Source organism: Agelaius tricolor, unplaced genomic scaffold, assembly GCF_023055355.1.
Source record: "Agelaius tricolor isolate 1412-34295 unplaced genomic scaffold, bAgeTri1.0.p SCAF_20, whole genome shotgun sequence".
In the NCBI taxonomy this organism is placed as follows: Eukaryota; Metazoa; Chordata; class Aves; order Passeriformes; family Icteridae; genus Agelaius; species Agelaius tricolor.
In genome coordinates, this window is record NW_027269280.1 from 2,259,777 (window position 1) to 2,282,138 (window position 22,362).

The 22,362-nt window shown below is 40.8% G+C and overlaps 2 protein-coding genes across 3 annotated transcripts in view; both read right to left on the bottom strand.

The window, feature by feature from the left end:
- The window catches only part of DNAH10 (dynein axonemal heavy chain 10), a 51,202-nt gene extending 45,598 nt beyond the window's left edge, over positions 1–5,604 (bottom strand). Inside the window, 7 exon segments of the mRNA XM_071444981.1 lie at positions 1,314–1,504; positions 2,141–2,371; positions 3,059–3,216; positions 3,524–3,692; positions 4,112–4,227; positions 4,718–4,810; positions 5,114–5,604. Of these exon segments, the coding sequence (XP_071301082.1) occupies positions 1,314–1,504; positions 2,141–2,371; positions 3,059–3,216; positions 3,524–3,692; positions 4,112–4,227; positions 4,718–4,810; positions 5,114–5,321 (1,166 nt within the window). The 5' untranslated portion in view covers positions 5,322–5,604.
- A 368-nt stretch (positions 5,605–5,972) lies between these two features.
- Positions 5,973–22,360, bottom strand: ATP6V0A2 (ATPase H+ transporting V0 subunit a2). 2 transcript variants are annotated; one of them, XM_071444976.1, is made up of 20 exons: positions 21,252–22,360; positions 19,834–19,912; positions 18,736–18,833; positions 18,162–18,299; positions 17,721–17,821; positions 16,933–17,059; positions 16,111–16,193; positions 15,676–15,769; positions 15,160–15,372; positions 14,468–14,618; positions 13,630–13,769; positions 12,750–12,904; positions 11,719–11,809; positions 11,303–11,421; positions 10,655–10,865; positions 10,403–10,522; positions 9,813–9,932; positions 8,473–8,590; positions 7,917–8,088; positions 5,973–7,015 (listed from the first exon to the last, which is right to left on the bottom strand). In XM_071444976.1, exons 1-20 carry the CDS (start codon positions 21,366–21,368, stop codon positions 6,913–6,915), a joined length of 2,550 nt encoding a protein of 849 aa, XP_071301077.1. In that variant the 5' UTR covers positions 21,369–22,360; the 3' UTR covers positions 5,973–6,912. The 2 variants fall into 2 exon arrangements, with proteins under 2 accessions (XP_071301077.1, XP_071301076.1); XM_071444975.1 differs by having other exon boundaries at positions 7,871–8,088.
- Positions 22,361–22,362: the final 2 nt, after the last annotated feature.

Consider the following 22,362-nt stretch of genomic DNA (forward strand, 5'->3'; position numbering starts at 1 on the left):
CTTTCTATTTGTTTTATTGGTTCATGTTCTTTCAATCCAAAAGAGGACAAGAACCTGTATCTTCAAAGCTGATTTAGTAATTTATGAAAATTACTAAATAAATTGACTTCTAATACAACTTCAGATGGTTGAAAAATACAGACACACAGACACCTCTTTGGTGGAAGCAAGCAAATATAATAAAAAATATTTCAATAAATACAGCCCAGTTAAAGAGGAACCCAGCACTTACTGAATCTGTATCTTCAAAGCTGATTTAGTAATTTATGAAAATTACAAAATAAATTGACTTCTAATACAACTTCAGATGGTTGAAAAATACAGACACCTCTTTGGTGGAAGCAAGCAAATATAATAAAAAATATTTTAATAACTACAGCCCAGTTAAAGAGGAACCCAGCACTTACTGAATCTGTATCTTCAAAGCTGATTTAGTAATTTATGAAAATTACAAAATAAATTGACTTCTAATACAACTTCAGATGGTTGAAAAATACAGACACACAGACACCTCTTCAGTGGAAGCAAGCAAATATAATAAAAAATATTTCAATAAATACAGCCCAGTTAAAGAGGAACCCAGCACTTACTGAATCTGTATCTTCAAAGCTGATTTAGTAATTTATGAAAATTACAAAATAAATTGACTTCTAATACAACTTCAGATGGTTGAAAAATACAGACACACAGACACCTCTTCAGTGGAAGCAAGCAAATATAATAAAAAATATTTCAATAAATACAGCCCAGTTAAAGAGGAACCCAGCACTTACTGAATCTGTATCTTCAAAGCTGATTTAGTAATTTATGAAAATTACAAAATAAATTGACTTCTAATACAACTTCAGATGGTTGAAAAATACAGACACACAGACACCTCTTCGGTGGAAGCAAGCAAATATAATAAAAAATATTTTAATAAATACAGCCCAGTTAAAGAGGAACCCAGCACTTACTGAATCTGTATCTTCAAAGCTGATTTAGTAATTTATGAAAATTACAAAATAAATTGACTTCTAATACAACTTCAGATGGTTGAAAAATACAGACACACAGACACCTCTTCAGTGGAAGCAAGCAAATATAATAAAAAATATTTTAATAAATACAGCCCAGTTAAAGAGGAACCCAGCACTTACTGAATCTGTATCTTCAAAGCTGATTTAGTAATTATGAAAATTACAAAATAAATTGACTTCTAATACAACTTCAGATGGTTGAAAAATACAGACACCTCTTTGGTGGAAGCAAGCAGATATAATAAAAATTATTTTAATAACTACAGTCCAGTTGAAGAGGAACCCAGCACTTACTTGAAGAGCGTTTTCAGATCCACAACCCTGCGCACTCTTTCGGAAATCTCCCAGGAAATTCGCTCCAAGAAGGGCACCATGCGCGCGTCCTTGTTGTAGTGCCGGGACATGATCCACACCAGCCTCAGGGCGTTCAGCAGGGAGGGGATCACGCTGGAGATAACATCCACCCCCCTGCCAGTTGATAAATTCTGTGGAATGCATATTGTGGGTAAGGTGTCGTGAAAAGATATAAATTCATTTTTAGTAAACTGATGTTTGTTCTGTAGATGCCTCAGGTTATGAAAGTCTGGAAGATTATTAAATAAATAACCTGGACAAGGAGACATCCTGGTGCCTAAATAATACACGTGGTTAAAGATGTGCAAATCTGCACCTTTTGCTCCAAATGATTTTAGGTTCTGATTTTTAAATTTTGGCTCAACTCTTTGTTTGGATGATCTTCAATACAATTTAAACTTTGAAACATCAGCTGTAATTTGTGGTAGAAACTACCTATAAAATGGAGTAGAGAAATCTTTGTTTTCCCCAGTTCAGCTATGCCATCAAAACTCCCAAGGTTGGACCATGAACTCCCAAGATTGGACTACAAACTCCCAAGACTGGACTACAAATGAAGTGCTCACAGCTTTGAGCTTTCAGACATTAGAACCACTGAAACTCATACAAAATAAGCACCCCTTTTTTAAAATTAAATATGATTTGTTAATCTAGAGTATATTTTTATTGCTGCTAAAGAGTGAAAAAATAAACAAGAGGTGAACAACAGAGAAACCAAACTCAGGTAAATAATTTAAACTTGACCAAGCTTTCTCAAGGGCAGGTACCTTCAAATGGCGTTCAAGAGTTGACAGAAACTTGGCATTATCTTGAGCTTCCATGTGATGCTTTTTGAGGTCACTTAAGACTATCTGTAAATCTCCAGTAAACTCAGGTTCAGCTTCCTGCAGTATTTCCAAGACTTTTTGCACCTCTGGAAGCTTCATCTGTTCAGTAAGAGCCCTTAAATCAGCATTATTTTCACGCCAGAGGTTAATCTCTGCAAGTGGACCATTACCCTACAAGTAATGTGGAATCAAATGCAAAAAGATGAATTACCATTATGCAAGAGTGAGTATTTATAATCAGGATTATATTTGTTCCCTTCTTTTCAATAAACTTTTTGCTGAGATAAACTTCATATGATTCAACCATGCAAAAAGCCAGAGACAAGAAGATCCTGAAATAAAGTTATACACACTGAAGGGAACTGCTGATGGGGAGTACATCCCTGAGGTGATGGCTTTTGCCAGGAAACTTTATAAAATCCCTCAGCATGTTTAGTGGTATTAGTTATACACACATTTGCAAACGGAAAACCTGAAAATAAGAATTTTTGCTTTTGTTTGAGATCACTTTTTTGCAAAAAAAAAAGAAAAAATATATCTGCCTATTAAAAAAAATTACTCAGTGCAGCTTTTAGTGTTTCTTTGCTCTTTAGAAGAGAGCAGATAACAAAAGTCTCTTAGTTTTCCACAGCTGTCCTGTGTGGGTAGGATCTGCAGTGAATTACTTCATATTTTATTTATATTCTACTTCCCAGAGCCACACAGTTCCTCACTACTTTTGTTCTCCTTTTCAAGAATTAGTAAATGGTCATCCAACCATCAAACGTGAAGAGGAATTAAAAACTAACAGAGTTCTCGTGGGGAAATGAAGCAAAGTCTCCAGGAACAAAAGCATCTTGGTGTTACAGGCAACATTACCTCTGGAACCTTTTTCAGTTGTTCCTTCAGAACTCCAGATATTAATTTCTGCCAGGTCACTGCACAACGTTTCAGAGACTGAACCACTCCTGGAACTGTGGCAAGAACAGCCACTTCTCTCTCCAGATTTACAGTGGGCATCTCCAGCTTCAGATGTTCTATTGGAAGAAAGCACACACAGAATGAACTGGCTTGTTCTGGCAGCATTGGCAACATGGCACCACTGGATGTGTGTACCCCTCTCCTACTCTCACTCCAAACTCTTTCAAAGACTCATCACTGATTTCATCCATTTCTCCACGCTGCCTGCTATGCTTCAGGGCAGGAAAGGCACAGGTGGTATCAGCAAAGAGCAGCTTTAACCAAATCTGTTATTCTACATAAAGCCGCTCTCAGGTGAGCCTCGTTCTACTGCCATGTGCTCCAATCACCACAGTGCTGGCAGAGGCAAAGCATTCACCTCACCTGGTATGATCAGCTGAGTTTCACTCCCCATTACACTTTCCACTGACTCCACTGACTTTCTAGGCTCAGTCTCAGGTAATTTAATTTCTTCAGAATCTGTGTTTTCACTGTCTGAATCAAAAGAAGTTTTCTCAGTCTTCTGCTGACCATGGGAGTGAGCTGAAGACTGCTAGGATTGAAACATGTGCCACAGATTAGATAGTTCATATTAAAAAAAAAAGCTTACAAGCAATTCACTTAACATTAGATATTGTTCTTAAATTTAATTTAAGTGTGTCTCCTTCCATTTCACATCCTTAGCATGATTCTCTCTGCCTCAGATTCTGCAGGGGAATAGCTCCAGCATGCCTTTATGAAAGTCTGTGAGCACAGAAATAGAAGTGTCTGGTGTCACACTCTTAAACGATTCTCAAATAGGGGGAAAAATGGGGAAATATCAAATAAGCATTCACAAATATTTCATTTTGGCATATGAAGGTCAATTATTAAATATTAATATTTATTATGCATAGTCCATGTAATACTAAATAGGCAAATCACTCCTAGAAACACTCAAGATTCCATATATAAAAGCTGTCACTCATTCACCTGTGAGATGGCATTCTTCAGCATCAAGAGAGTGTCATCAGTCAGCATCCCAGACTTTATCACTCGAGGAAGAATCTCATTAGCTTCAGTCAGGTCTTTAGGTACAGGAACTGTTTCTAAACATATACAAAAAATTAGTATAAATCTAATTAATTGAAACAGAAATTATAAAGTCGTTTTCATAATAAGTTAAAACTCCAATAAAACACTACTAGGTTTGGTACAAGTCATCTTCAAAACTAATGCTGGTTTTAATAGTGCAAATGCATTTTTCAGAAAGGGCAGAAAAATACTTCAGCATCATCACCTGGTTCTAAGTCTTTACAAGTCAGCCTAATAGTTAGAATATACTGTTTTATGTTTCCTGTTCAAAAGAACAACAGCTTGATTTGAACCCTTACTCTACAGACAGAGGAGGAAAATCTTGCACAGAAATGCTGTTAAATGACAAAGGACCCCCAGCCCTGGCTCTGAGTGTTTTCCTACCCAGTTAAAAAGTTGGATGTGCACTGAGTCCCTGTCTCTATCATATCTTCACAATGGGAAGTAAGTGCTGTTTAATGCAAAACTGAAAACGCTGAGGCTGCAGTTCTTCAGGGCACATACCTTTGGTGTCTCTCAGAAAATACACAGTAGAATTTGACACAAATTCTTCGGGAATTTCATTAAAAGCCACATAGAAACGCTCACTCGTGCCACCTGCAAGTGCACAAATGCAAAATGGGAGGAAAGCATGATAAAACACTGCAGAGGGATGATGCAAATCCCACAAATAGAGGGGACAACATTCTAGAAACGGGCGCTATAGAAGGGATTCAGGAGAACACAGCCCAAGGGATGGAAAGGCAGGAAAAGGGGTAAAAACAGGGGTCAGGACTCAGCAGATGGGACAAAGAGGGGTTTGAGGGAGGGGGAAAGAAGGAGCTGGGGCCAGGCAGTGCCCAGGGAGAGCTCAGCGGGCCGGGGCAGGGGGACCCTCTCCCTCTCCCAACCCCTCCTCACCGGCCGGGCCGGGCCGCTCGGCCCGCAGCAGCAGCAGCGCCGTGCCCGCCCCGCTCGCATCCTCGCCGCCCAGGCCGAAGAAGCGCAGCACGACCCGGGCATCCTCGGCGCGGCTCAGCAGCTCCTCGAAAGGCGCCGGATCGCTCAGATCCAGCAGGGAGAGCGCTCGGTCCCGCAGCCACCGCACCCGCACGTCGTCCAGGCTCATGGCGGCAACCGGCCCGACGCCTCCCGGTGGCCACGGCAACGCTGCGGGGTGGAGCGACGGCTGCTGCCCGCCTTCAGCCCGCTTCGGGTGGCTTCGTACCCGCCTCGAGCGGCCGTGCTCCCGTACAGAGCCCGCCCCGCGCTACCGCCCGTCGCGGGCGCTCCTTCTTCTCGATACCGGCCGCGCTGCTTCCCCTCGGCACCAGCCGCTCCTTCCCCTCAACACCGGCCGCCCCTCACGGCCGCTCGCTCCCCTCAGTGCCCGCCGCCCCTCACGAGCGCTGGATCGCCGCGTCACCCGCCGCCTCTCACGAGCGCTCGCTCCCGGCGACACCCGCCGCCTCTCACGAGCGCCCGTTCCCCTGGGCACCGTCTGCCGCTCACGGCCGCTCGTTCCCCTGGGCACCGTCTGCCCTCACAGCCGCTCGTTCCCCTGGGCACCGGCCGCCCCTCACGAGCGCTCGTTCCCCTCAGCACGGGCCGTCCCTCACGGCCGCTCGCTCCCCTCACGAGCGCCGGTTCTCGCCGGCACCGGCCGCCCCCCAGGGCCGCTCGTTCCCCTCAGCGCCCGCTGCTACCCCCGGCACCGCCGCCCCTCACGGGAAAAGCGGCGCCTGAGGCAGGGAAAAGGGTACGGACAAACACAGGGCCCGCTCGGCACAGCGCAAACGAGGCTTTATTGGGAATTCGTATGAAACAAGTGCAAAATTTAATTTGTGCTGTTCGTATGGCACAGATGTTAAAATATCATGGCAATATCCCCATTTCCACACTGATACAAAAATAATATAAAACGACCCCTGTCCACCTATGCAGTATAATTCGGTTCTACACCATCAGAGAATGCTGTTTGTGTGTCCTTAGAGCCAAAACAGAAACAGGGATCGAGGCCAATTCTTTATTCCATGTGCAAAAGTTTTTCCTCACTACAGTGGAAAAAAAGAGGAGTAATACTTGTAAATCCTGCCTTCTTCCATAACATTAAATATAAATATAAATATCAGTGTGGCTTCTGAAAGCTTAAAGTAGTAACTCTAAGCAGAACCCAGAATGAAGAGATAACATTTCCAGTGCAATTTTAAATATGGCCAAAAAAGAGCACATTGCATTGGTGTGTATAAATCTACACTTCATAATCATCCTGGAATACAGATTGAAAACAGAACATTGCTTCTATTGCATTGTTGAATGGTTCCCAAAGTGCACAAGATGCAGCTGGGTTAAGTATGTGATTAGTAATGAATGTTTAATATAATGAAAAGTCTTTCAGATAACTTAAAAGTGATAAAGAGATTCAAAAAAACGCCTACATGGGTTTCAGGTCAAGCAGTAACTTTTTTTTTTTTTTAAGAATAAAATTAATTTACAACATTAGTTTATCAAGAAAAATGTACATTTTATATCTATATATTTTACAAGATGCTCCAGATCTGCTATGTCTTTCTATGGGAGGTATGTTTTACAGAATTGTTTGGCTGCATTATAAGGCAATCAGTGAAAACCACTTTGTTCCACAAGAAACCATTCATAGGCAAGATCCAATCCCAGTTACTTGCAGACAATTCCAAACATTTCTGCTGACAGCAGCCAAATTATAACGCACCATCTTTATTAAAATGTAAAGAAATGTGCTTAAAAGAGAAAGGCGTAAACTTGTATCCTCCACCGGAGTAGAATTTGTTCTGAAATTCCACCCTGAAACGAGACAAAAAACCAGAATCTGTTCATGAATCCAAAATTAGTTCTCAAGGGACAGAACTGTGCAACCCAAGCAGCTGAACAAAACCCACTCCAATCCTCTCACTTGTTTTCTGTGCAGCTATTTACCCTTCCCATCACAGTCCCAGGCTAACTTCATTATTTTTATTATTTAACTCCTGTTTCTCAGGAGAACCACAGGCACTAAACCAGGCTGTAAAGGCTCATGTCTTACTTCTGGCTTACTCATTTGTTTCTGAGTGAGTTGCAGCCAATTGTTTTGCAAGCGTGCAATATCATGAGGACAATCTGTCATGTGTGTAGCTCCACCTCCTGTCTTTGCTCACTATACGCCTTTGTTTAAGTTGTAAATTTCATCAGATTTCAAACTAAACATGCTCTGAATCCACTCCAAAGTGCAGAGCTTGTGATACCAAGACTAAGAAAGGATTAAAATACTTCAAGAGTTGGCAGCCCCACTCACTAATATAAATGTTCTGTTGAACCAAATAAACAGGCTGAAACCATACAGTGAGATAACCAGACTGATATTAAAAATACTTATCCAAGTTACCAATATTCTACATTATGAAAAGCTGCAATACTACCAATCAAGTGTACCTGTATTTTGGGAATGTGGTTGAAGTTAAAATGCATCATAAGCCAATACAATATTTGAATCCACTGAAAATATTCCAGAGGAACAATCAAATCCAACTAAAAAGCCATTTATTTAATATAACTAAATAAATGTAGTACTAAATAAAGCCTCAGTAGCAATGAGGCTGTTGAATTTTACGCTTTCCCTTTTTAATAAGGCACCTAAAATTTTGCCATAAAAATTCTCCTTACACAAGCCAGCATATGCTGAAGTGGTATACAGAAAAAGAGAAGGTACCAGTGAAGTCGTATAGCATGGAGAAAAGCAGAAAGCCCCTCCATGACCAGCAGAATAAAAACTGTCAGCACAGCAAAGAACGCCATCACAGGGATTAGCAGCAGGACGCCGTACTTGGTATCCACACGCAGACCCACTCTCATCACCATCTGCCACAGAACTTCTGATAACTCTAAATAAAACAGAAAGTTGCCATCATTAAGGTTGGTAGTGAGTGCCTTCACCCACTGACCTGCTCATTTAACCAACAGAAGAGAACCTGCTGAACATGGGAGTATGAGCAGCCCCCCTCCCCAGAGAGCTGCCCCCATCCTCTCCAATAATTAAAGATACACCTCAGTGACCTACTGAGAGCAATATTTTACATAAAGTCACAGTTTTAGTTTGGAGGTTTCCATAGATCATGATTAGTTGAAATAGGGATTTTTTTTTTTAATTATGAAAAAGTGCATTTCATACTAGTATCAATGGAACAGGCCAGCCTCCCTCTAACAGCATTAAAAATACAGATGTAGGAAAAAAATCCAAAAAATACCAAAAACCCACCCCCACTTACGTGCATGAGCAAGACTTAATGCCCAGAGTCTCAGGTATGAGGCTGTGTTAGAGATGCAGCCCAGACAGTATTCAATGGTATGAATTGCTTGATTCATAAAAACATCTGAAAAGTTCAGCTAAAAGATAAAAATACATTTGTATCAATTTTAACAACATAGAGAACAAAACAGGAGAGAACAAAAACATTCACCTGCAAATCCTTATTACATGGAGGAAGAATTCCATTGAAGGATAAGAAATTGATTTTATATCAAGTAAAGAAAGTGTAAAAAGCCATGTAGAAGATCCTTATTACAGAGATAATATTAAAAAAAAACATCAGATGCTATAGTTTTCCAGTATTACCTTGTTGACAGATAAAAACAAATGCAATTTATGTTTTCCAGAAGGAATATGATCTAATTCTTGAAAACTTTAAGTACTATAACCAGTTCTAATTCCCCTTCTATTAAAATTCTAAGTTTACAATATCAATTTTTTTCATCTTTAAAAGCAGGGGTAATTATCAGTAATGCTACTGACAGAAAGATAACCACACTAATACTGTAAGATCTAAATATACATACTTGTAACTAATAAAGAGTTTCAAAACTGATATTACTGAAAATTTCAACACTTACTTTGTCTGAATGTTGTATTTCAACACTTTGTATAACACATTTTGAGTAAATAACTCTTTTATTTTCTATACACAAGAAACAAGAGTCTACTACCCCAGTGAGACAAGAACTACACATATTCTGCACATTAGGAGGCTGAAGCAATTCTTTGTATTTTAATTCACATGGAATCAGTGGAATCTGCCCAGACCTTTAAAGATTTGCCCAAACTAAACAGCAGCAGTGGGTGGGGACTGGGAATGCTGCCCCAGTCCTCATTAGCAATAATCCTCAAAACAAGATGTAATTTGCAGACATAGAAAGACTTTTGTCCAGTTTAAAAGCCAAGATTAATTAACAGAAAGCTGGGCAGTCACCACCTGGCCTCAAGTTTAAGAATCCATAAAACCAAACAAAATCCAGGATTTTTATCTCACTCTTCAATATAGGAAAACCTGTACTCCTAGATGCAGACTCTTAACAGCAAATAAAACATTCTTCCTGTTCTCTACTACAGACAAGTTGTAGTTTACTGTAACAGTCTGAAAATACCAGAAAATAATGATAAAATAGCAACAAATAACTATAAGTAAACTGCATTTGGGCACCAAGGTCTTTGTAAAGGCTCAGCTGAGTTTCCTCAAAACTGCTCAGCTCATAGTGTACAGGTTATCTACTGACTGCCCACTTCTAATTTGCTTTTAGGAACACAGAAAGCAGAGATGAAATGAATCATTACCTCCTCTGCATCCCCCTCTCTGTGCCCGCTGTCTGAGTGAGTGACACCTTCTTCAAGGTCATGACAGGACAGGAGACAAAGCTCTTCTTCACTTTCCTTTCGGATAAGCTTGTAGCCACTCTGCAAAAGGAGAATGGATTGTCTCTTCAAGCAGGCTGCCACTGTCATTTTTTCAATTTACTTAAAGTAGTTGCAGGCAAAGGCAAACAGATTTAGAGGAATGAAGTACTATTATGTGTTTCAGTCCAAAACTTTCCAAACTGAGCAGAAACTGGTAAGACATGGAGTAATGGGTTCAAACTGAATATAGATATACAGAAGAAATTCTTTCCTATGAGGGTGGTGAGGCCCTGGCCCAGTTTTCCCAGAGAAGCTGTGGCTGCCCCATCCCTGAAGGCCAGGCTGGAGGGGCTTGGAGCAGCCTCGGACAGTGGGAGGTGTCCCAGCCCACCACAGAGGGTGCAAGGAGATGAGCTTTAAGCTCCCTTCCAACCCATTCTATGAAATACCCATAAGGACACACCCTGCACCAAACCAGCAGCTGAGTTCTGCAGCACTGAGGAAATGGGTGAGTGGCTTTCAGTACTTACCCTGTACATTCTTATGCCTCGGCCTCCACTGTGCAACCAGTATAAATAAAGTGGTTTACCAAGCAGCATTACAGGAACACAAAGGAAAGCAACACTAAGTAAAAACTTCTGCAGAGGAATCTGTTGGTGGGAGGGAGGAAAAATAGATTAGATCACAAAATCCAAAGTAGGAAAAGCCATCCCCTTTTCCTTTAAAGTATTATCTGCATAGGGAACACAGAATTTCCAAAAGCTTGGAAGAGCATTACTCACCTGGCCACTGAAGAAGCTCTTTGCTTCACCACTAGGAAACAGGAACATGTTAATAAATTGTATCAGAATACTGGGGGCAGCTGTGGAGTTCTCTGCAGAGTATGCCAACCATTTAAAGAAGATCATGAACACCAGGTAGCCAAATATGCACAACATGAATAAAAGTTCAGGAATAAAAACCAAATAAATATTATAGGTCTTCTTGAAATGCCTGAAAGGTAGAAAAGGGGAAAAAATAAAAGTAAGTTTTACCAACACAGCCCAAATATGATTTCAGTAAGACAAAGCACTTTTAAACAGCAAGACTGAGATTACAATCCAGAGCTGATTTCTTTTTATTCAGTGAAATTTTATCATGTATTTCAGTGGAAATAAAAACTGTAAGAGGCACATATTTTTATTTACCAATAAGTGAAATAAAGTCTTGTATTAATTTGTTTTGGGATTTTTTAGCATAATATTGAACCATCATCTTACATATGTGAAGGAAGACCTCTCCATTATTGTCTTTTTATAAGAACAGTTCTCTCAATTACTCTTATTCTGTTCTCAAACACTAATTCCAGTTTCTCTTACAAGATAAACTGTAATCATCCCAGACCTGACAAAAAATACAATGTTGCTATAATTTTAACTTCTTGTACTTACAAGTGGTTAAACAGCCCCAATATTACTCCAAATGTCATGTGAGTCACTCCGAAGATCACAGACATTTTCATTTTGAATGAGTTTAGAAAAGTGAGACGGTTGCTTGCCAAATTCCATATCTAAAGAAGAAAACACCAAACCAGCACTGATGAACACCATAACAGGAGGAATAAACCAGTACCCATTTTCTACTGGGGACCAGACTTCTACCTCAAATGGAGGTCACAACTGAAATTTGAGTTTTGTAAAAATAGTTCAGTCTTTGACTTGTCAGAAGAAAACGTGTTGTTGAACAGAGAATACCATCAGAAATGTTTTCTTTTCTTAGTCAGATTTTTCTTACTTATACAGGTACCAAAATCTAATGGCCAAAGACTGATCATCACATGTGGGTAATTAAAAAGAATGAAACTCACTGGATCAATTCCAAAGGGATAAGCTCCATTGTAGACACCAGAAACATTTGGATCCAGTGCTAAATATCGATTATCTTCCAGATCCTTATCACTGCAGTGAAAGAAAAACCCTCAGATTTGACACTTTAAACATAATGACAATATACTTTCAGTTCTGCAGGACACTGAAGAACTGTGTCCAGTTCTACAGGACACTGAAGAACTCCTTTACCTAACTCACCCACTGCCACACTTTAAAAGAGTGGAAGGGTTTCTAAGCAGAAAACTCCTGACTAATACAAACAATAGCAGAAAAAATCCACCTAGAACCTCACATTCTGGGCTTAATTCACATTCACTATCTTTCAGAACAAAGTTTATGGATTTTATTCCACATTCCCCTAGAACTCAAAGTTTCATTGTAAAAGTTCAGTTTGCTTTTGCATGAAATTCACTGTCAAACACCCAAAGAATAATAGCTACCTTTTTTCTGTTTTGCATTTGGGGAAGTTTCTTCTTTATTTTTGTACAGTTTTTCATTATCACAGCACACAAAACCCATTCAAATTTTAGCCAATGGTCTTGACTCTTTGAAGCCACATCCTGTTTTGGAAGGCAGCAGGAGATTTAAATACCAGAGGGTCATGACACCTCAAATCAGTGAGGTTATCCCACTCTGAGAAAAAGCAGATTGGGCAATTCACATAGACTATTATTTTCTTTTTTTTTTCAAGAAAAGCTGTGCAGAGACTAGTGACTGCCAGGTAATTAATTTACTTCATTAATAGATAATTTCTTTCAGTACAGGCAAATGTCACTCAGCTATTCATTCCAGAAGCATGACCTAGGACAAATAAGTCCAAAACTAGATCTGTGTTTTCTATTCCTCTGAAAATCTTTATATAGACAAACAAACACATCTAGAAAATAAAAACTAAAACATCAATGGAAAGATAAACTATAACAGGAGAGTTAAAACATGTGAACAAAAGGGTTAAACTGCTGCAGGAAATACATCTCTGGTTTAATGGTATCCCAAACATGCTGCTCACCTCCAAACTTTTTCATACATTGCTGAAACATTCCATCCAGATCCAAATATATTTATTGACTTTGAAAAGCAGTCATTATAGATCAATCCAGTGTATATAGAAAAGAGTCCCATTAACAAGATCACATATCGGCCTTCAAATAACATTTTCATTATCTGTCAGTATTGGGGAGAAAAGAAAAAATAGAGAATATAATCTGTTATGTGAGCACAGGTTAGCTAGACGTGTCTAAGAGAAACACATTTTTGGACACAAAGACTTCTAAAAACTAGAATTTATTTGTGAACAGTCATTAAAGGAATATGAGCTCCTATGACACACTGAAACTTTAATCACCAGCAACCTTAGATTAAGGAAGGGTCTTTTTAAGCCATTTCCTTCCTGAGACTACTTTACAAGAAATTACACATTAGCTGGCATTCTTAATTGAACATAATTCTAATGAGAGATGCAGGTGATCCTACATTCCAACCCATATGGTTAAAAAATTTAAGGGAAGTTTAATAAATTTCAAACTGCAACTCTTTTTATAAACAATAAAAGGTGGAATTTGAAAAATCATTTTTCATCACATTGCCACTGTAATGACATTCTGTAAAACACATCACTGAGTAGTCCTGGTAGAAGTAAAGACAAGATTAAAAGCATCATTTTTTTCTAAGTCTTTCATTACAACTTGATTATTTCTGCTCTTCCAAGTGAATAGTTTAAAATATTACATTAATCTCATGGAATATGGGATCTTTTAACACAGAAAATCCTAAAAGAATGGGAAAAAGCCTATTTAAGTACCCATGCAAAAAAGCAGTACTTTTCAGAAACAGTGACTATTCAAATGATCTGGCTGGATGGGAAGTAAATAATTTGTAATTCCTTTTACCTCATCTTGTGCTCTTTTTAACCGAGGGTGGTTTTCATACAGTATTGTCAGGAGTGCAAATATGAACATGAGCAGCCCGTGCCCGAAGTCTCCAAACATAACCGCGAACAGGAAGGGGAAAGTGATGATGGTGTAGAGAGCTGCAAGGGCAACAGGGCAGATTTCAGCACACAGGGGATGGATGTCCTGTCTGCACATCCCCAGCTAATCCCATACCTCAATCTCTCCACGTTTTTAAGTCTGAAAGCCATTTCATCCCCAGCTCACAGACCTTTCCCCCACACTGTAAATTGAACTCAGTTTAAAGCTTGTTTATTGTGTAGCAATGACAACTTCACAGCTGAGCAGTAGCTGACAATTCTGAGGATAGTAACACGAGCCCAGGAAATAAACCCCAACCAAACAGTGGGTATTCCTCTGTGACTGTTTCAGGTCTGTATTATAAGGTATTTTCTCCTGTGCAGAATGACCCAGTCAACATAGCTACAAGTACATATTAAAGTGGGCTATACAAGAAGCTGAATTTTTCAAGTGATGAGCTCCACACTTCAGTAACATCAATTACCATTACCAGTTTCCTTTGTTTTTTCCCCTAAATATCTTCCTTACCCAAAGTAAAACATATAGAAGAAAAATTATACAGCTATTGCCACTATCTTTCATAAAATAACTCAGCCAAACCAAATCCCATCTTGCTGTCTGTGCTTTTAATGAGCTACTGAAATTTTAAAACAGCTACTAAGAAGCAGCATGACTGTCACCATTTGGCCTTCAGCAGGGTATCAAGGCAAGCAGCAGTGACAGCACAGCTGAGAGCTCAGCTTTCAGAAGGACCAACCTGGATTAACTTCCCCGTAACTTCCAACTCCATAAGCATCAACGATATTCTGGAACCCTGAGGTGAATTTATTGGTACGTATCAAAGTCGGAGGAGGTTGTGTTGTTGGGATGGTATTCATGAATGAGGAAATTGTAGCTCCACTCTTCCTCTAATTACAGACAGAAGATATATTTGTGTAAGATCAATGTTAATGTAATCAAAGTGAAAACGTCTGCTCTATCAGCAGTTTCATTGAGCCAAAAATACCATTAAATTATGCCCCAAGTTTAACATTTATCCCTTTGTACTCCCTCTAAAAACAGATTTTGCACAGTGTTCTAATTCTTACTTCATATCAAGTATCAGATGAGACCTATCAGTCACAATATTGTAAAAAAAATATTTGTTATTACAATTTTCTCTCATATAACAAAAACCAATGCAAGGGAACTGGCACCTTCTACATGACTGCAAATAACACTGTGGGCCCAGCTGGCCTCAGGGCCAACAGAGAAGTTATTCAAGAAAAAAAAAAAACACTACACACAACACTAAATAAAGGCTCTGCTTATAAAAAAATTGTTTTATACAGAGACCCAGATCTGTCTGTGCCTACTTTTAGTCTATTATTAATAATTATTTTCTTTCCTTACATGCATAGTTAGTTCAAGATAAAAGCTTCAACATCAGTGAGCATTCAGGTGACTTACTGAGCCTTCCTCCAATGCATGGCGCAAGTTCTGCAGATCAGCCACTGGACACCAAACCTCAGCAATTAAACATTTATTTGTGACATCAAAACTGCACAGGTTGAGGACGTGGTAAATGGCTTTCATCTTCTTCACTTGGATAACCCAAGTATAGATGGATTCTGATGCTTTATACAAGACCTGGCGCAAGTATTCCTCAGTTTTATTCAGCACCTTTGTTTGAGAAAAAACCAAAGATCTCACTGAGAATGTGAGAGTGGCTGTGCTGATCACAGAACAGCACCTTGTACATGTCCAGAGCTGGGCCATGCTTTTAGGAGAGCAAACAAACCTCTGCAGAAAACAGAAGGCAATGCCAAGTGCTGTGAGGTTTAACAGATATGTGCAACACGAGACAGGGACACAACTTACTGTCCCATCAGCTCCAAAGCTGCATGTATGTTAGAAATTATATTTAACTCTGTGATTCATTAAACGATTTCCTACAGTGCAAGAGGAAATCTGTTCTTTACTCACAGTTTCAAGATCCTGGATACGAACGTTGAGTCCTTCGACCACGGCCTGGCGCTCCTCGGTGGTGTCGGGGTAGGGGTACACGTGACAGCGATAGCTGCAGGAACACAGGGCTGTGCTCATGACCAAACCCCACCAAAACACACCACCCAACCCTGCCACAGCCAGATCTGCAACACACCACTTCACAACCATGGAACAGATTCAACTCAGAGGCAGCATTTTGCCTGTACTTGGTAAAAACTGCAAGTGAAATGACTCATGTATTTATTTGTACACTGCGTAATTCTAGAGCTGGGTGCAATAAGGGGAGGAACAAATTTAACACAAAAAGCTTGTATAAAAATCAACACTTTTTAAAAAGGGGTGCAGGGGAAAAACCAACTAGAAAATACCCCAGTTATAAAGGAATGCACATATATTAGATTTACTTCTTACCAGTCACAAATCTTCTTAACTTTTTGGCCAATTTGTTCACCCCAATAGGACACTAAAAAAACAGCCCACTTAGTGGTTTCACCCTAAAAAACCATAAAAAGTAAAGCTGATGAATTATGTTTTAACCAGCAATTCCTCTGTGACATAATAATAGAGCTAAATAACAAAGCTGAACAACTGGAAAAAGCTGTGTTAATGGAATTAATCTTCCATCAGTTACTGAAGATCAAATAATAAAATTCAACGGGGACAGTATCTCTTTCTTTGTTTTTAATATTAGAGAAAACCAGAAAAAGTTTCCAGGGAAAATCAATGAGACATTATATTTTACTATCTCAGAATTCTTAGTAAGAAAAGAGTCTTTTAAAAAGGTAACAAATTAGAATTCAAGCAATAAAAAAAAGGCGACAGATTAGGCTGCCGTAATTGATTTACAAAAATGAACTTGGTAAGTTCACAGAAAAAACTTCACAGAAAAGTAGCCATACTTGATTCTTTTTTAACTACTGAATGAACAGGTGGAATGGCTATTAAAGGCAATGCACTGTACAGACCTAGTTAATAAATATCCAAGCAGCCATTTCTGCCACGTATTGTGACCAAGGTGGCCAATCATAGTCACCACTATCCCACAGTGAAGTCCTGCACTCCTCAAGCTGAACCACGACAAATTAATTCCCACTTCTACAACCTTAACAAATTCCAATACTTCTAAATAGTTTTCCTCCAAGGACACTAGGAAATCATTTGCATTTACTGCAGACAGATCAGAGCAGCAATTCTTCCAAATAAAATAAATTCATCATTACAATGTCTACTCACTGTATCTGGATCTTCCAGAGCCTTATCCAACTCTGCATAGGTAAGAAAGGGATAGCCTTTACAAACTCTCCACAGCATTTTTTCAAATGCTTCAATCTTTGCTATGTGAACTAACCCAGATATGAATCTAGGAAAAGGAAAAATTTGAAATATAAGATAGAATGTACAAGGAAAAAAAATTGGAAATTCAGAGTACATCACCACAATAATTTAGTATCTGCCATGGCTAGGGAAGGAAGCATCACGCTGAACAGGAAGTGACTGGTATAGAAAATACCAGCTGGTATATAAAATTTTTATTTGTGAAATAAACAGACTACAGACTTGAGTACACAACGAGAATTACTTTTAACTAGTTATTTCTGTGATAGTGAGATTATTTATTTTTTCCTTGGAAGATATCCTCTCATAACAACACCACAGACAGCAGTATCCATTCATCATTTCAAAGGCAACACAATTAATGTTACATTTACACTGCCAGTGATTAAAACACTGTGTGCTTATCATAGAAAGAGTTTAAACAATAGAAGGAAGTATTGATTTAGAGATTTTCCTTTACACACGTCCTTGGTTTGATGGAAGCCTTGTGGCAGCTTTTTTGGATGCTGTCCTGTTTATCTCTTCAAATAATCTGAGTTTGTTTAAAGGTACATTGGGACCAGGCTCCTGTCCTGTCTAAAACTGTTTGGCACACCTGAAATCACTCCAGGACATGTTTTAAGAGAACAACTCATTCTTTACAGCCCCTGATCAAGCACTTCTGAACCAGCACATGCCATACCCACCCCAGCGAGGCGCTCAGTCTGTGCGTGCGGTTGAAATCCACCAATGGCTCGTTCTCCACAGAGGGAAATTCTTCAAAATTCCCATGTAAATGGGATTCATACTAGCAAATAAAAAGATAGAACATTCATTGCTTCCAGGAAAAAAAAAAAAAACCTCTCATTCCATTATTATTCTAAGAAAGAAAAGGTAATTAGGTAAATGGTTTAATTAAAAATATAAAACTCATTTCCATGTTCAATTCAGGCAACAGAGATCTCCTTCATTTCAAGTGCACTGCTCTTAACAATTATAGTCAGTGCTGCAATATTACAGTGTTAATTTCTTAGCACAATTTATGCATCAAAATTATATAATTACACCTCCATTTTCAAGCAATTCAACAGGGAAAATCACAACAATGCCACACAACAACAATCCCTGTCAAACACCCCAAGCAATACCTCAGGTGTTCTCCTGACAAAATTCTGTGTGATCTGTAACATGTACTTGTATTCTGTCAGTTCAAGCAGGTTTTTCCTCAGTTTTTCTTTGTTTTTAGTTACTTCCCTCAATTCTGTCTCCAGCTTCTGCAGCTGTTCCTAAGATACAAAGTAAAGACAAGACACAGAATGAGTTACAGGATTTTGGAAAACAGAGTAGGATTCATTTTCAACACATAATAATTCGACACAGTGATAGGAGTTTCCCATTTCTTAATTAACTAAAGCTTCAGAGGTTTTATCCCTCAGTCTGCCACAGATTGCTCTGTATTGAGTGCACTTGATCCTGCACTGACACCTGTTCAGAGTGCTGCTCTGCCCCTCATTTCTGTCCAAATAATGCAGACTTGGAATTAGAACTGCAGGCAGCACAGGGTGGACAATATGCATTTATTCTTTTAAAATAATTACAACAAAACAGACTGTTATTCAAAATTAGATTCAAAATTAGTGTTTTACAAGCGTCTACATCAAACACAAGTCATTAAGCTTGAAATTAAGTTCCAAGACTTTGGCATCTGTTTAGTGGAGTTACCTGGATTTCTAAAATGTGTTTCAGCAAGGGGGCAGGAGGAGCAACATCTCCTTCAGGAAGTGGAATATCTGCTTTTTTAATTTCTTGTACTAAATACCCTGGAGTGAGGAGAAAAACAGCATCAGAAAGGAAACTGCATTGCCTACACTTCCAAGAGTGCTGCAGAGTTGACCTTCAGCTGCTCTTGATGGTGCTAATCACACTGCAGCATCAAAGCCCTGGCTGTTTTATTCATTCATTTTAGCAACAATTCACACAGAAGTCTTCAAAAATGAAGAACTTGAAGAGTGGTGGGGATAAAACACACAAACCATTCCTGCCTTGGCAGTCTGCAGAAGCAAGCAAACTTCAGAGGCTTCTCTTTCCCAACAAGTATTTTCTAAGCAGCTTTTAGCATTTCACAGAACCTCTTTGTTGCTGCATGCTGCCACTTTCTGCTAATGGTGCAACTGTGTCACTTTCTGCCAGAAACAGCCCTGCTGCTCGCTGACCCATGTTTGGAGTGAAATGTGCTCAAACAAAGCAGCTTAAGCAACCTTGACAACAAATGCAACTCACACTGGGCAGGGGGACTGCCAAAAGAGCTGCTGGCATGACCAGCACGTGCCTCTGATGAGAGATTCCAATCAGAGAAATCCTTCACTTGGAACTTCTCCTCAGGATACACTGAAGACATCTGCAGCTTGGCTGTAATGCTCTGCCTACCCTTCTCTATTCATTAACTACCATGAGAACACAATTATTATTGACTTGAGATATTTTTAAGGGTGCCTGGAAAATCAACAGCATTGAGTTACACAAAATGAAGGAATAGGGAATATCTTACAGTCAAGGAAATATCCACAGTAAAGCTTCACTTTCCCTAGCAGAGTTTTAAGTAGTAAACACTGAAACAGCCTCATCTATTTATCAGCCACACATTAGCAACTGTTTTTCATCTCTGAGCATAAAAACCCCCAAATCTATTTTTAGTGTAAGTAAATTTCACAGCTTACAAAACATGGGAGGGTTAAAAAAACCTGTAGCTGAAACCTTCACAGTAGTGCCACCCTGGTAATGCCACAGATGAGAAACAGCAGACATGAAAATAGAGCTCACCAAGTATTCTTTCCATTTCTTCACATTTCTTCACTTCATTCACATATTTTCTCTGAAACACACTCACATTTGGGTTAAGCTGAAGGAGAAGGACAAAATACTTATTAGGGGTTTGAAATAGTAACCTCCCCTAGAAAACCACAGCTGTTCCTGCAACTTCCTGGAGACAATTTTCACGAGTTCTGTGCTTGTCAACTGAGAAGGCACAAAAACCTAAAAAGATTACAAAGTCTTCAGATAGCAAAGCTGTTTTTACTAAAGCAGAATTATCCATGCCATTGGCTAATTTTAATCAAACAACAAAATAACAAGGTCTACTGGAGAAACCATTCCTAATCTTATTTTGACAGTTTTAAAATATTGCTTAATGACTTCAAATTAACAAACCATTTGACAAATTTTCTGTGATGTATTTCCACAGTCTATTTGAAATATTAAATTTTATGTACATCCCCATAATATGAACATGCAATATCTCTGACTACTTATCCAGCTTATTAAATCAGAACCACTAATGCATTACTTCTATAATAAATGGTGTACCAGGTAACTAGAATGACATCAAAGTGTTAAACATACACTCATGTAATCATTCTTAGAAATCTGCCTTCTCCTCCCTGCCATATTTACCAACTAGCTGTTTATTTAAGTCTTCCCAGCTTTCCCTGCAACGATTTTACAAGCTACATTTCTAATGTATATCTGAAAAACATTCCAAAGTCTCACTCAGCAAGCAAAGATCATATAATTATGATAATACAACGCAGAGACGTGGCTAATTATTGCCCAACCCAACTTTATGTGAGGTGGGAGATTCCTCCACGATGAAGGGCCCCTCCAGGAACAGGAACCTGTTATCAATAAAGCTACAGAGCAGCTGTCTCTGGGTCTGTCACTGGGGTGGATGGAGCCATCAGCTGCGCACACACGCTAAGGCTGAAGGCACTGAGGCTGCAGGTGGGCCAGGGGCTCTCCCATGGGATCTCGCTGCAAATGACCCCAATTTAAGGTGCTGCTGTGAGAAAGGAGCGATACATCCACCCCAAAGCACGGCTCCCGAGCGTGCCGGGGAGGCCAGGTCTCCACACTGACTTCCCATCGCTCATCCCCGCACCCGGGCGCGTCCCGGTGTCACCCCTGAGGGTGCGCCTGCCTTGGCAGGGGGCCGGGCTGGATGATCTCCACAGATCCTTTCCAACCCTGACAATTCTGTGATCCTGCTTGCAGGGGAATGCCACACAGGGACGGGCCATACACCTGCCTGTCGGAGTCACGGAAAGACGGCAATAAAAGCAGTTTCCACCGCCCCATCGGGGCCAAGCCCGCACCTTCCCGACGGCAGCCCCGGGCCCAGCTCGGCCCTCAGGCCGGCCCCCCTCAGGGTCCGCGCTGCCCCACAGGGCCCCGGCGGTACTCACGTCTCGGAACTCGGCCAGGCCGCGCTCGCCCACCTCGCTGAGGCACTCGTAGGCCGAGCCGCTCTGCAGGAAGAGCTGCGCCAGGCACACGGGCTCGCCGCGGAACAGCGCGCCCATGGCGGCGGCCGGCCCGGGGCTCCCGGCGCGGGGCTCAGCGCGGCGGGCGGGCGGAGCGCGGCCCGGGGGCGGCCATGGCGGGGCGGAGCGGGCCCGGCTGCCGCTTCCGGGGCGGGGAACGGCCGCAGAACGCGGCCCCAACCGGCGGCGGCACGGGGCGGGCTCGGGCACCGCCGGCGGAGCTACCGGGAACGGCAAGGGGCGCGCTGGCCGCCGCTGAGACGCTGCTGTGTGAGAGGAGAAATGCAGGACTGAGAGAACGTCATAGAATCACAGAAAATGCTGAGCCGGAAGGGGCGAGAAGCATCATCGAGCCCAAGTCCTGCAGAGCAGCATTTCCCCAGAGCCGCACCCTGTGGGCTTGGAATGGATTTAATTAATATCACCAGTCCCAGCCCTTCCTGCCGTGGGCAGGGCACCTCACACCAAAGCAGGCTGCCCCACTTTGAACGCTGCCAGGCTTGGGGCATCCACAGCCTCGCTGGGTAACTTGTTCCAGTGTCTCACCACCCCCACAGTAAAAATGTCTTCCCAATATCTAACTTCAATTTCCCTTCTTTCAATTTGTACCCAATACTCCTTGTCCTGTTCTATAGTTCTTGATGAAGAATTTCTCTCTGGAGCCCTGTAGGCCCCTTCAGATACTGGAAGGTTGCCATGAGGTCTCCACACAACCTTTTCTCCAGGCTGAACATCCCCAGCTGTAGCCTATCTTTATAGCAGAACTGCTCCAGTCCTCAACTTTGTGGCCCATCCAAACCACAAGAAAATCCCAAATGTTATGTTTCATCAGCTAAGGACAATGAGTAGATGTTTTCTGTGCCCTGCACACAGACACAGCAGGTTGCCAGTGCAAAGCATTGACTAGAAAAGAGAATTTCAGATCAAAACATGAAAACAGCTGAAGGGCTACAACTTCTCAGAAGTGTGAGAAGTCTGCCCACTGCTCCAAAACTAGGTGGGCACAGGGGGTTTACTGTCAAGAGTTTTAGGA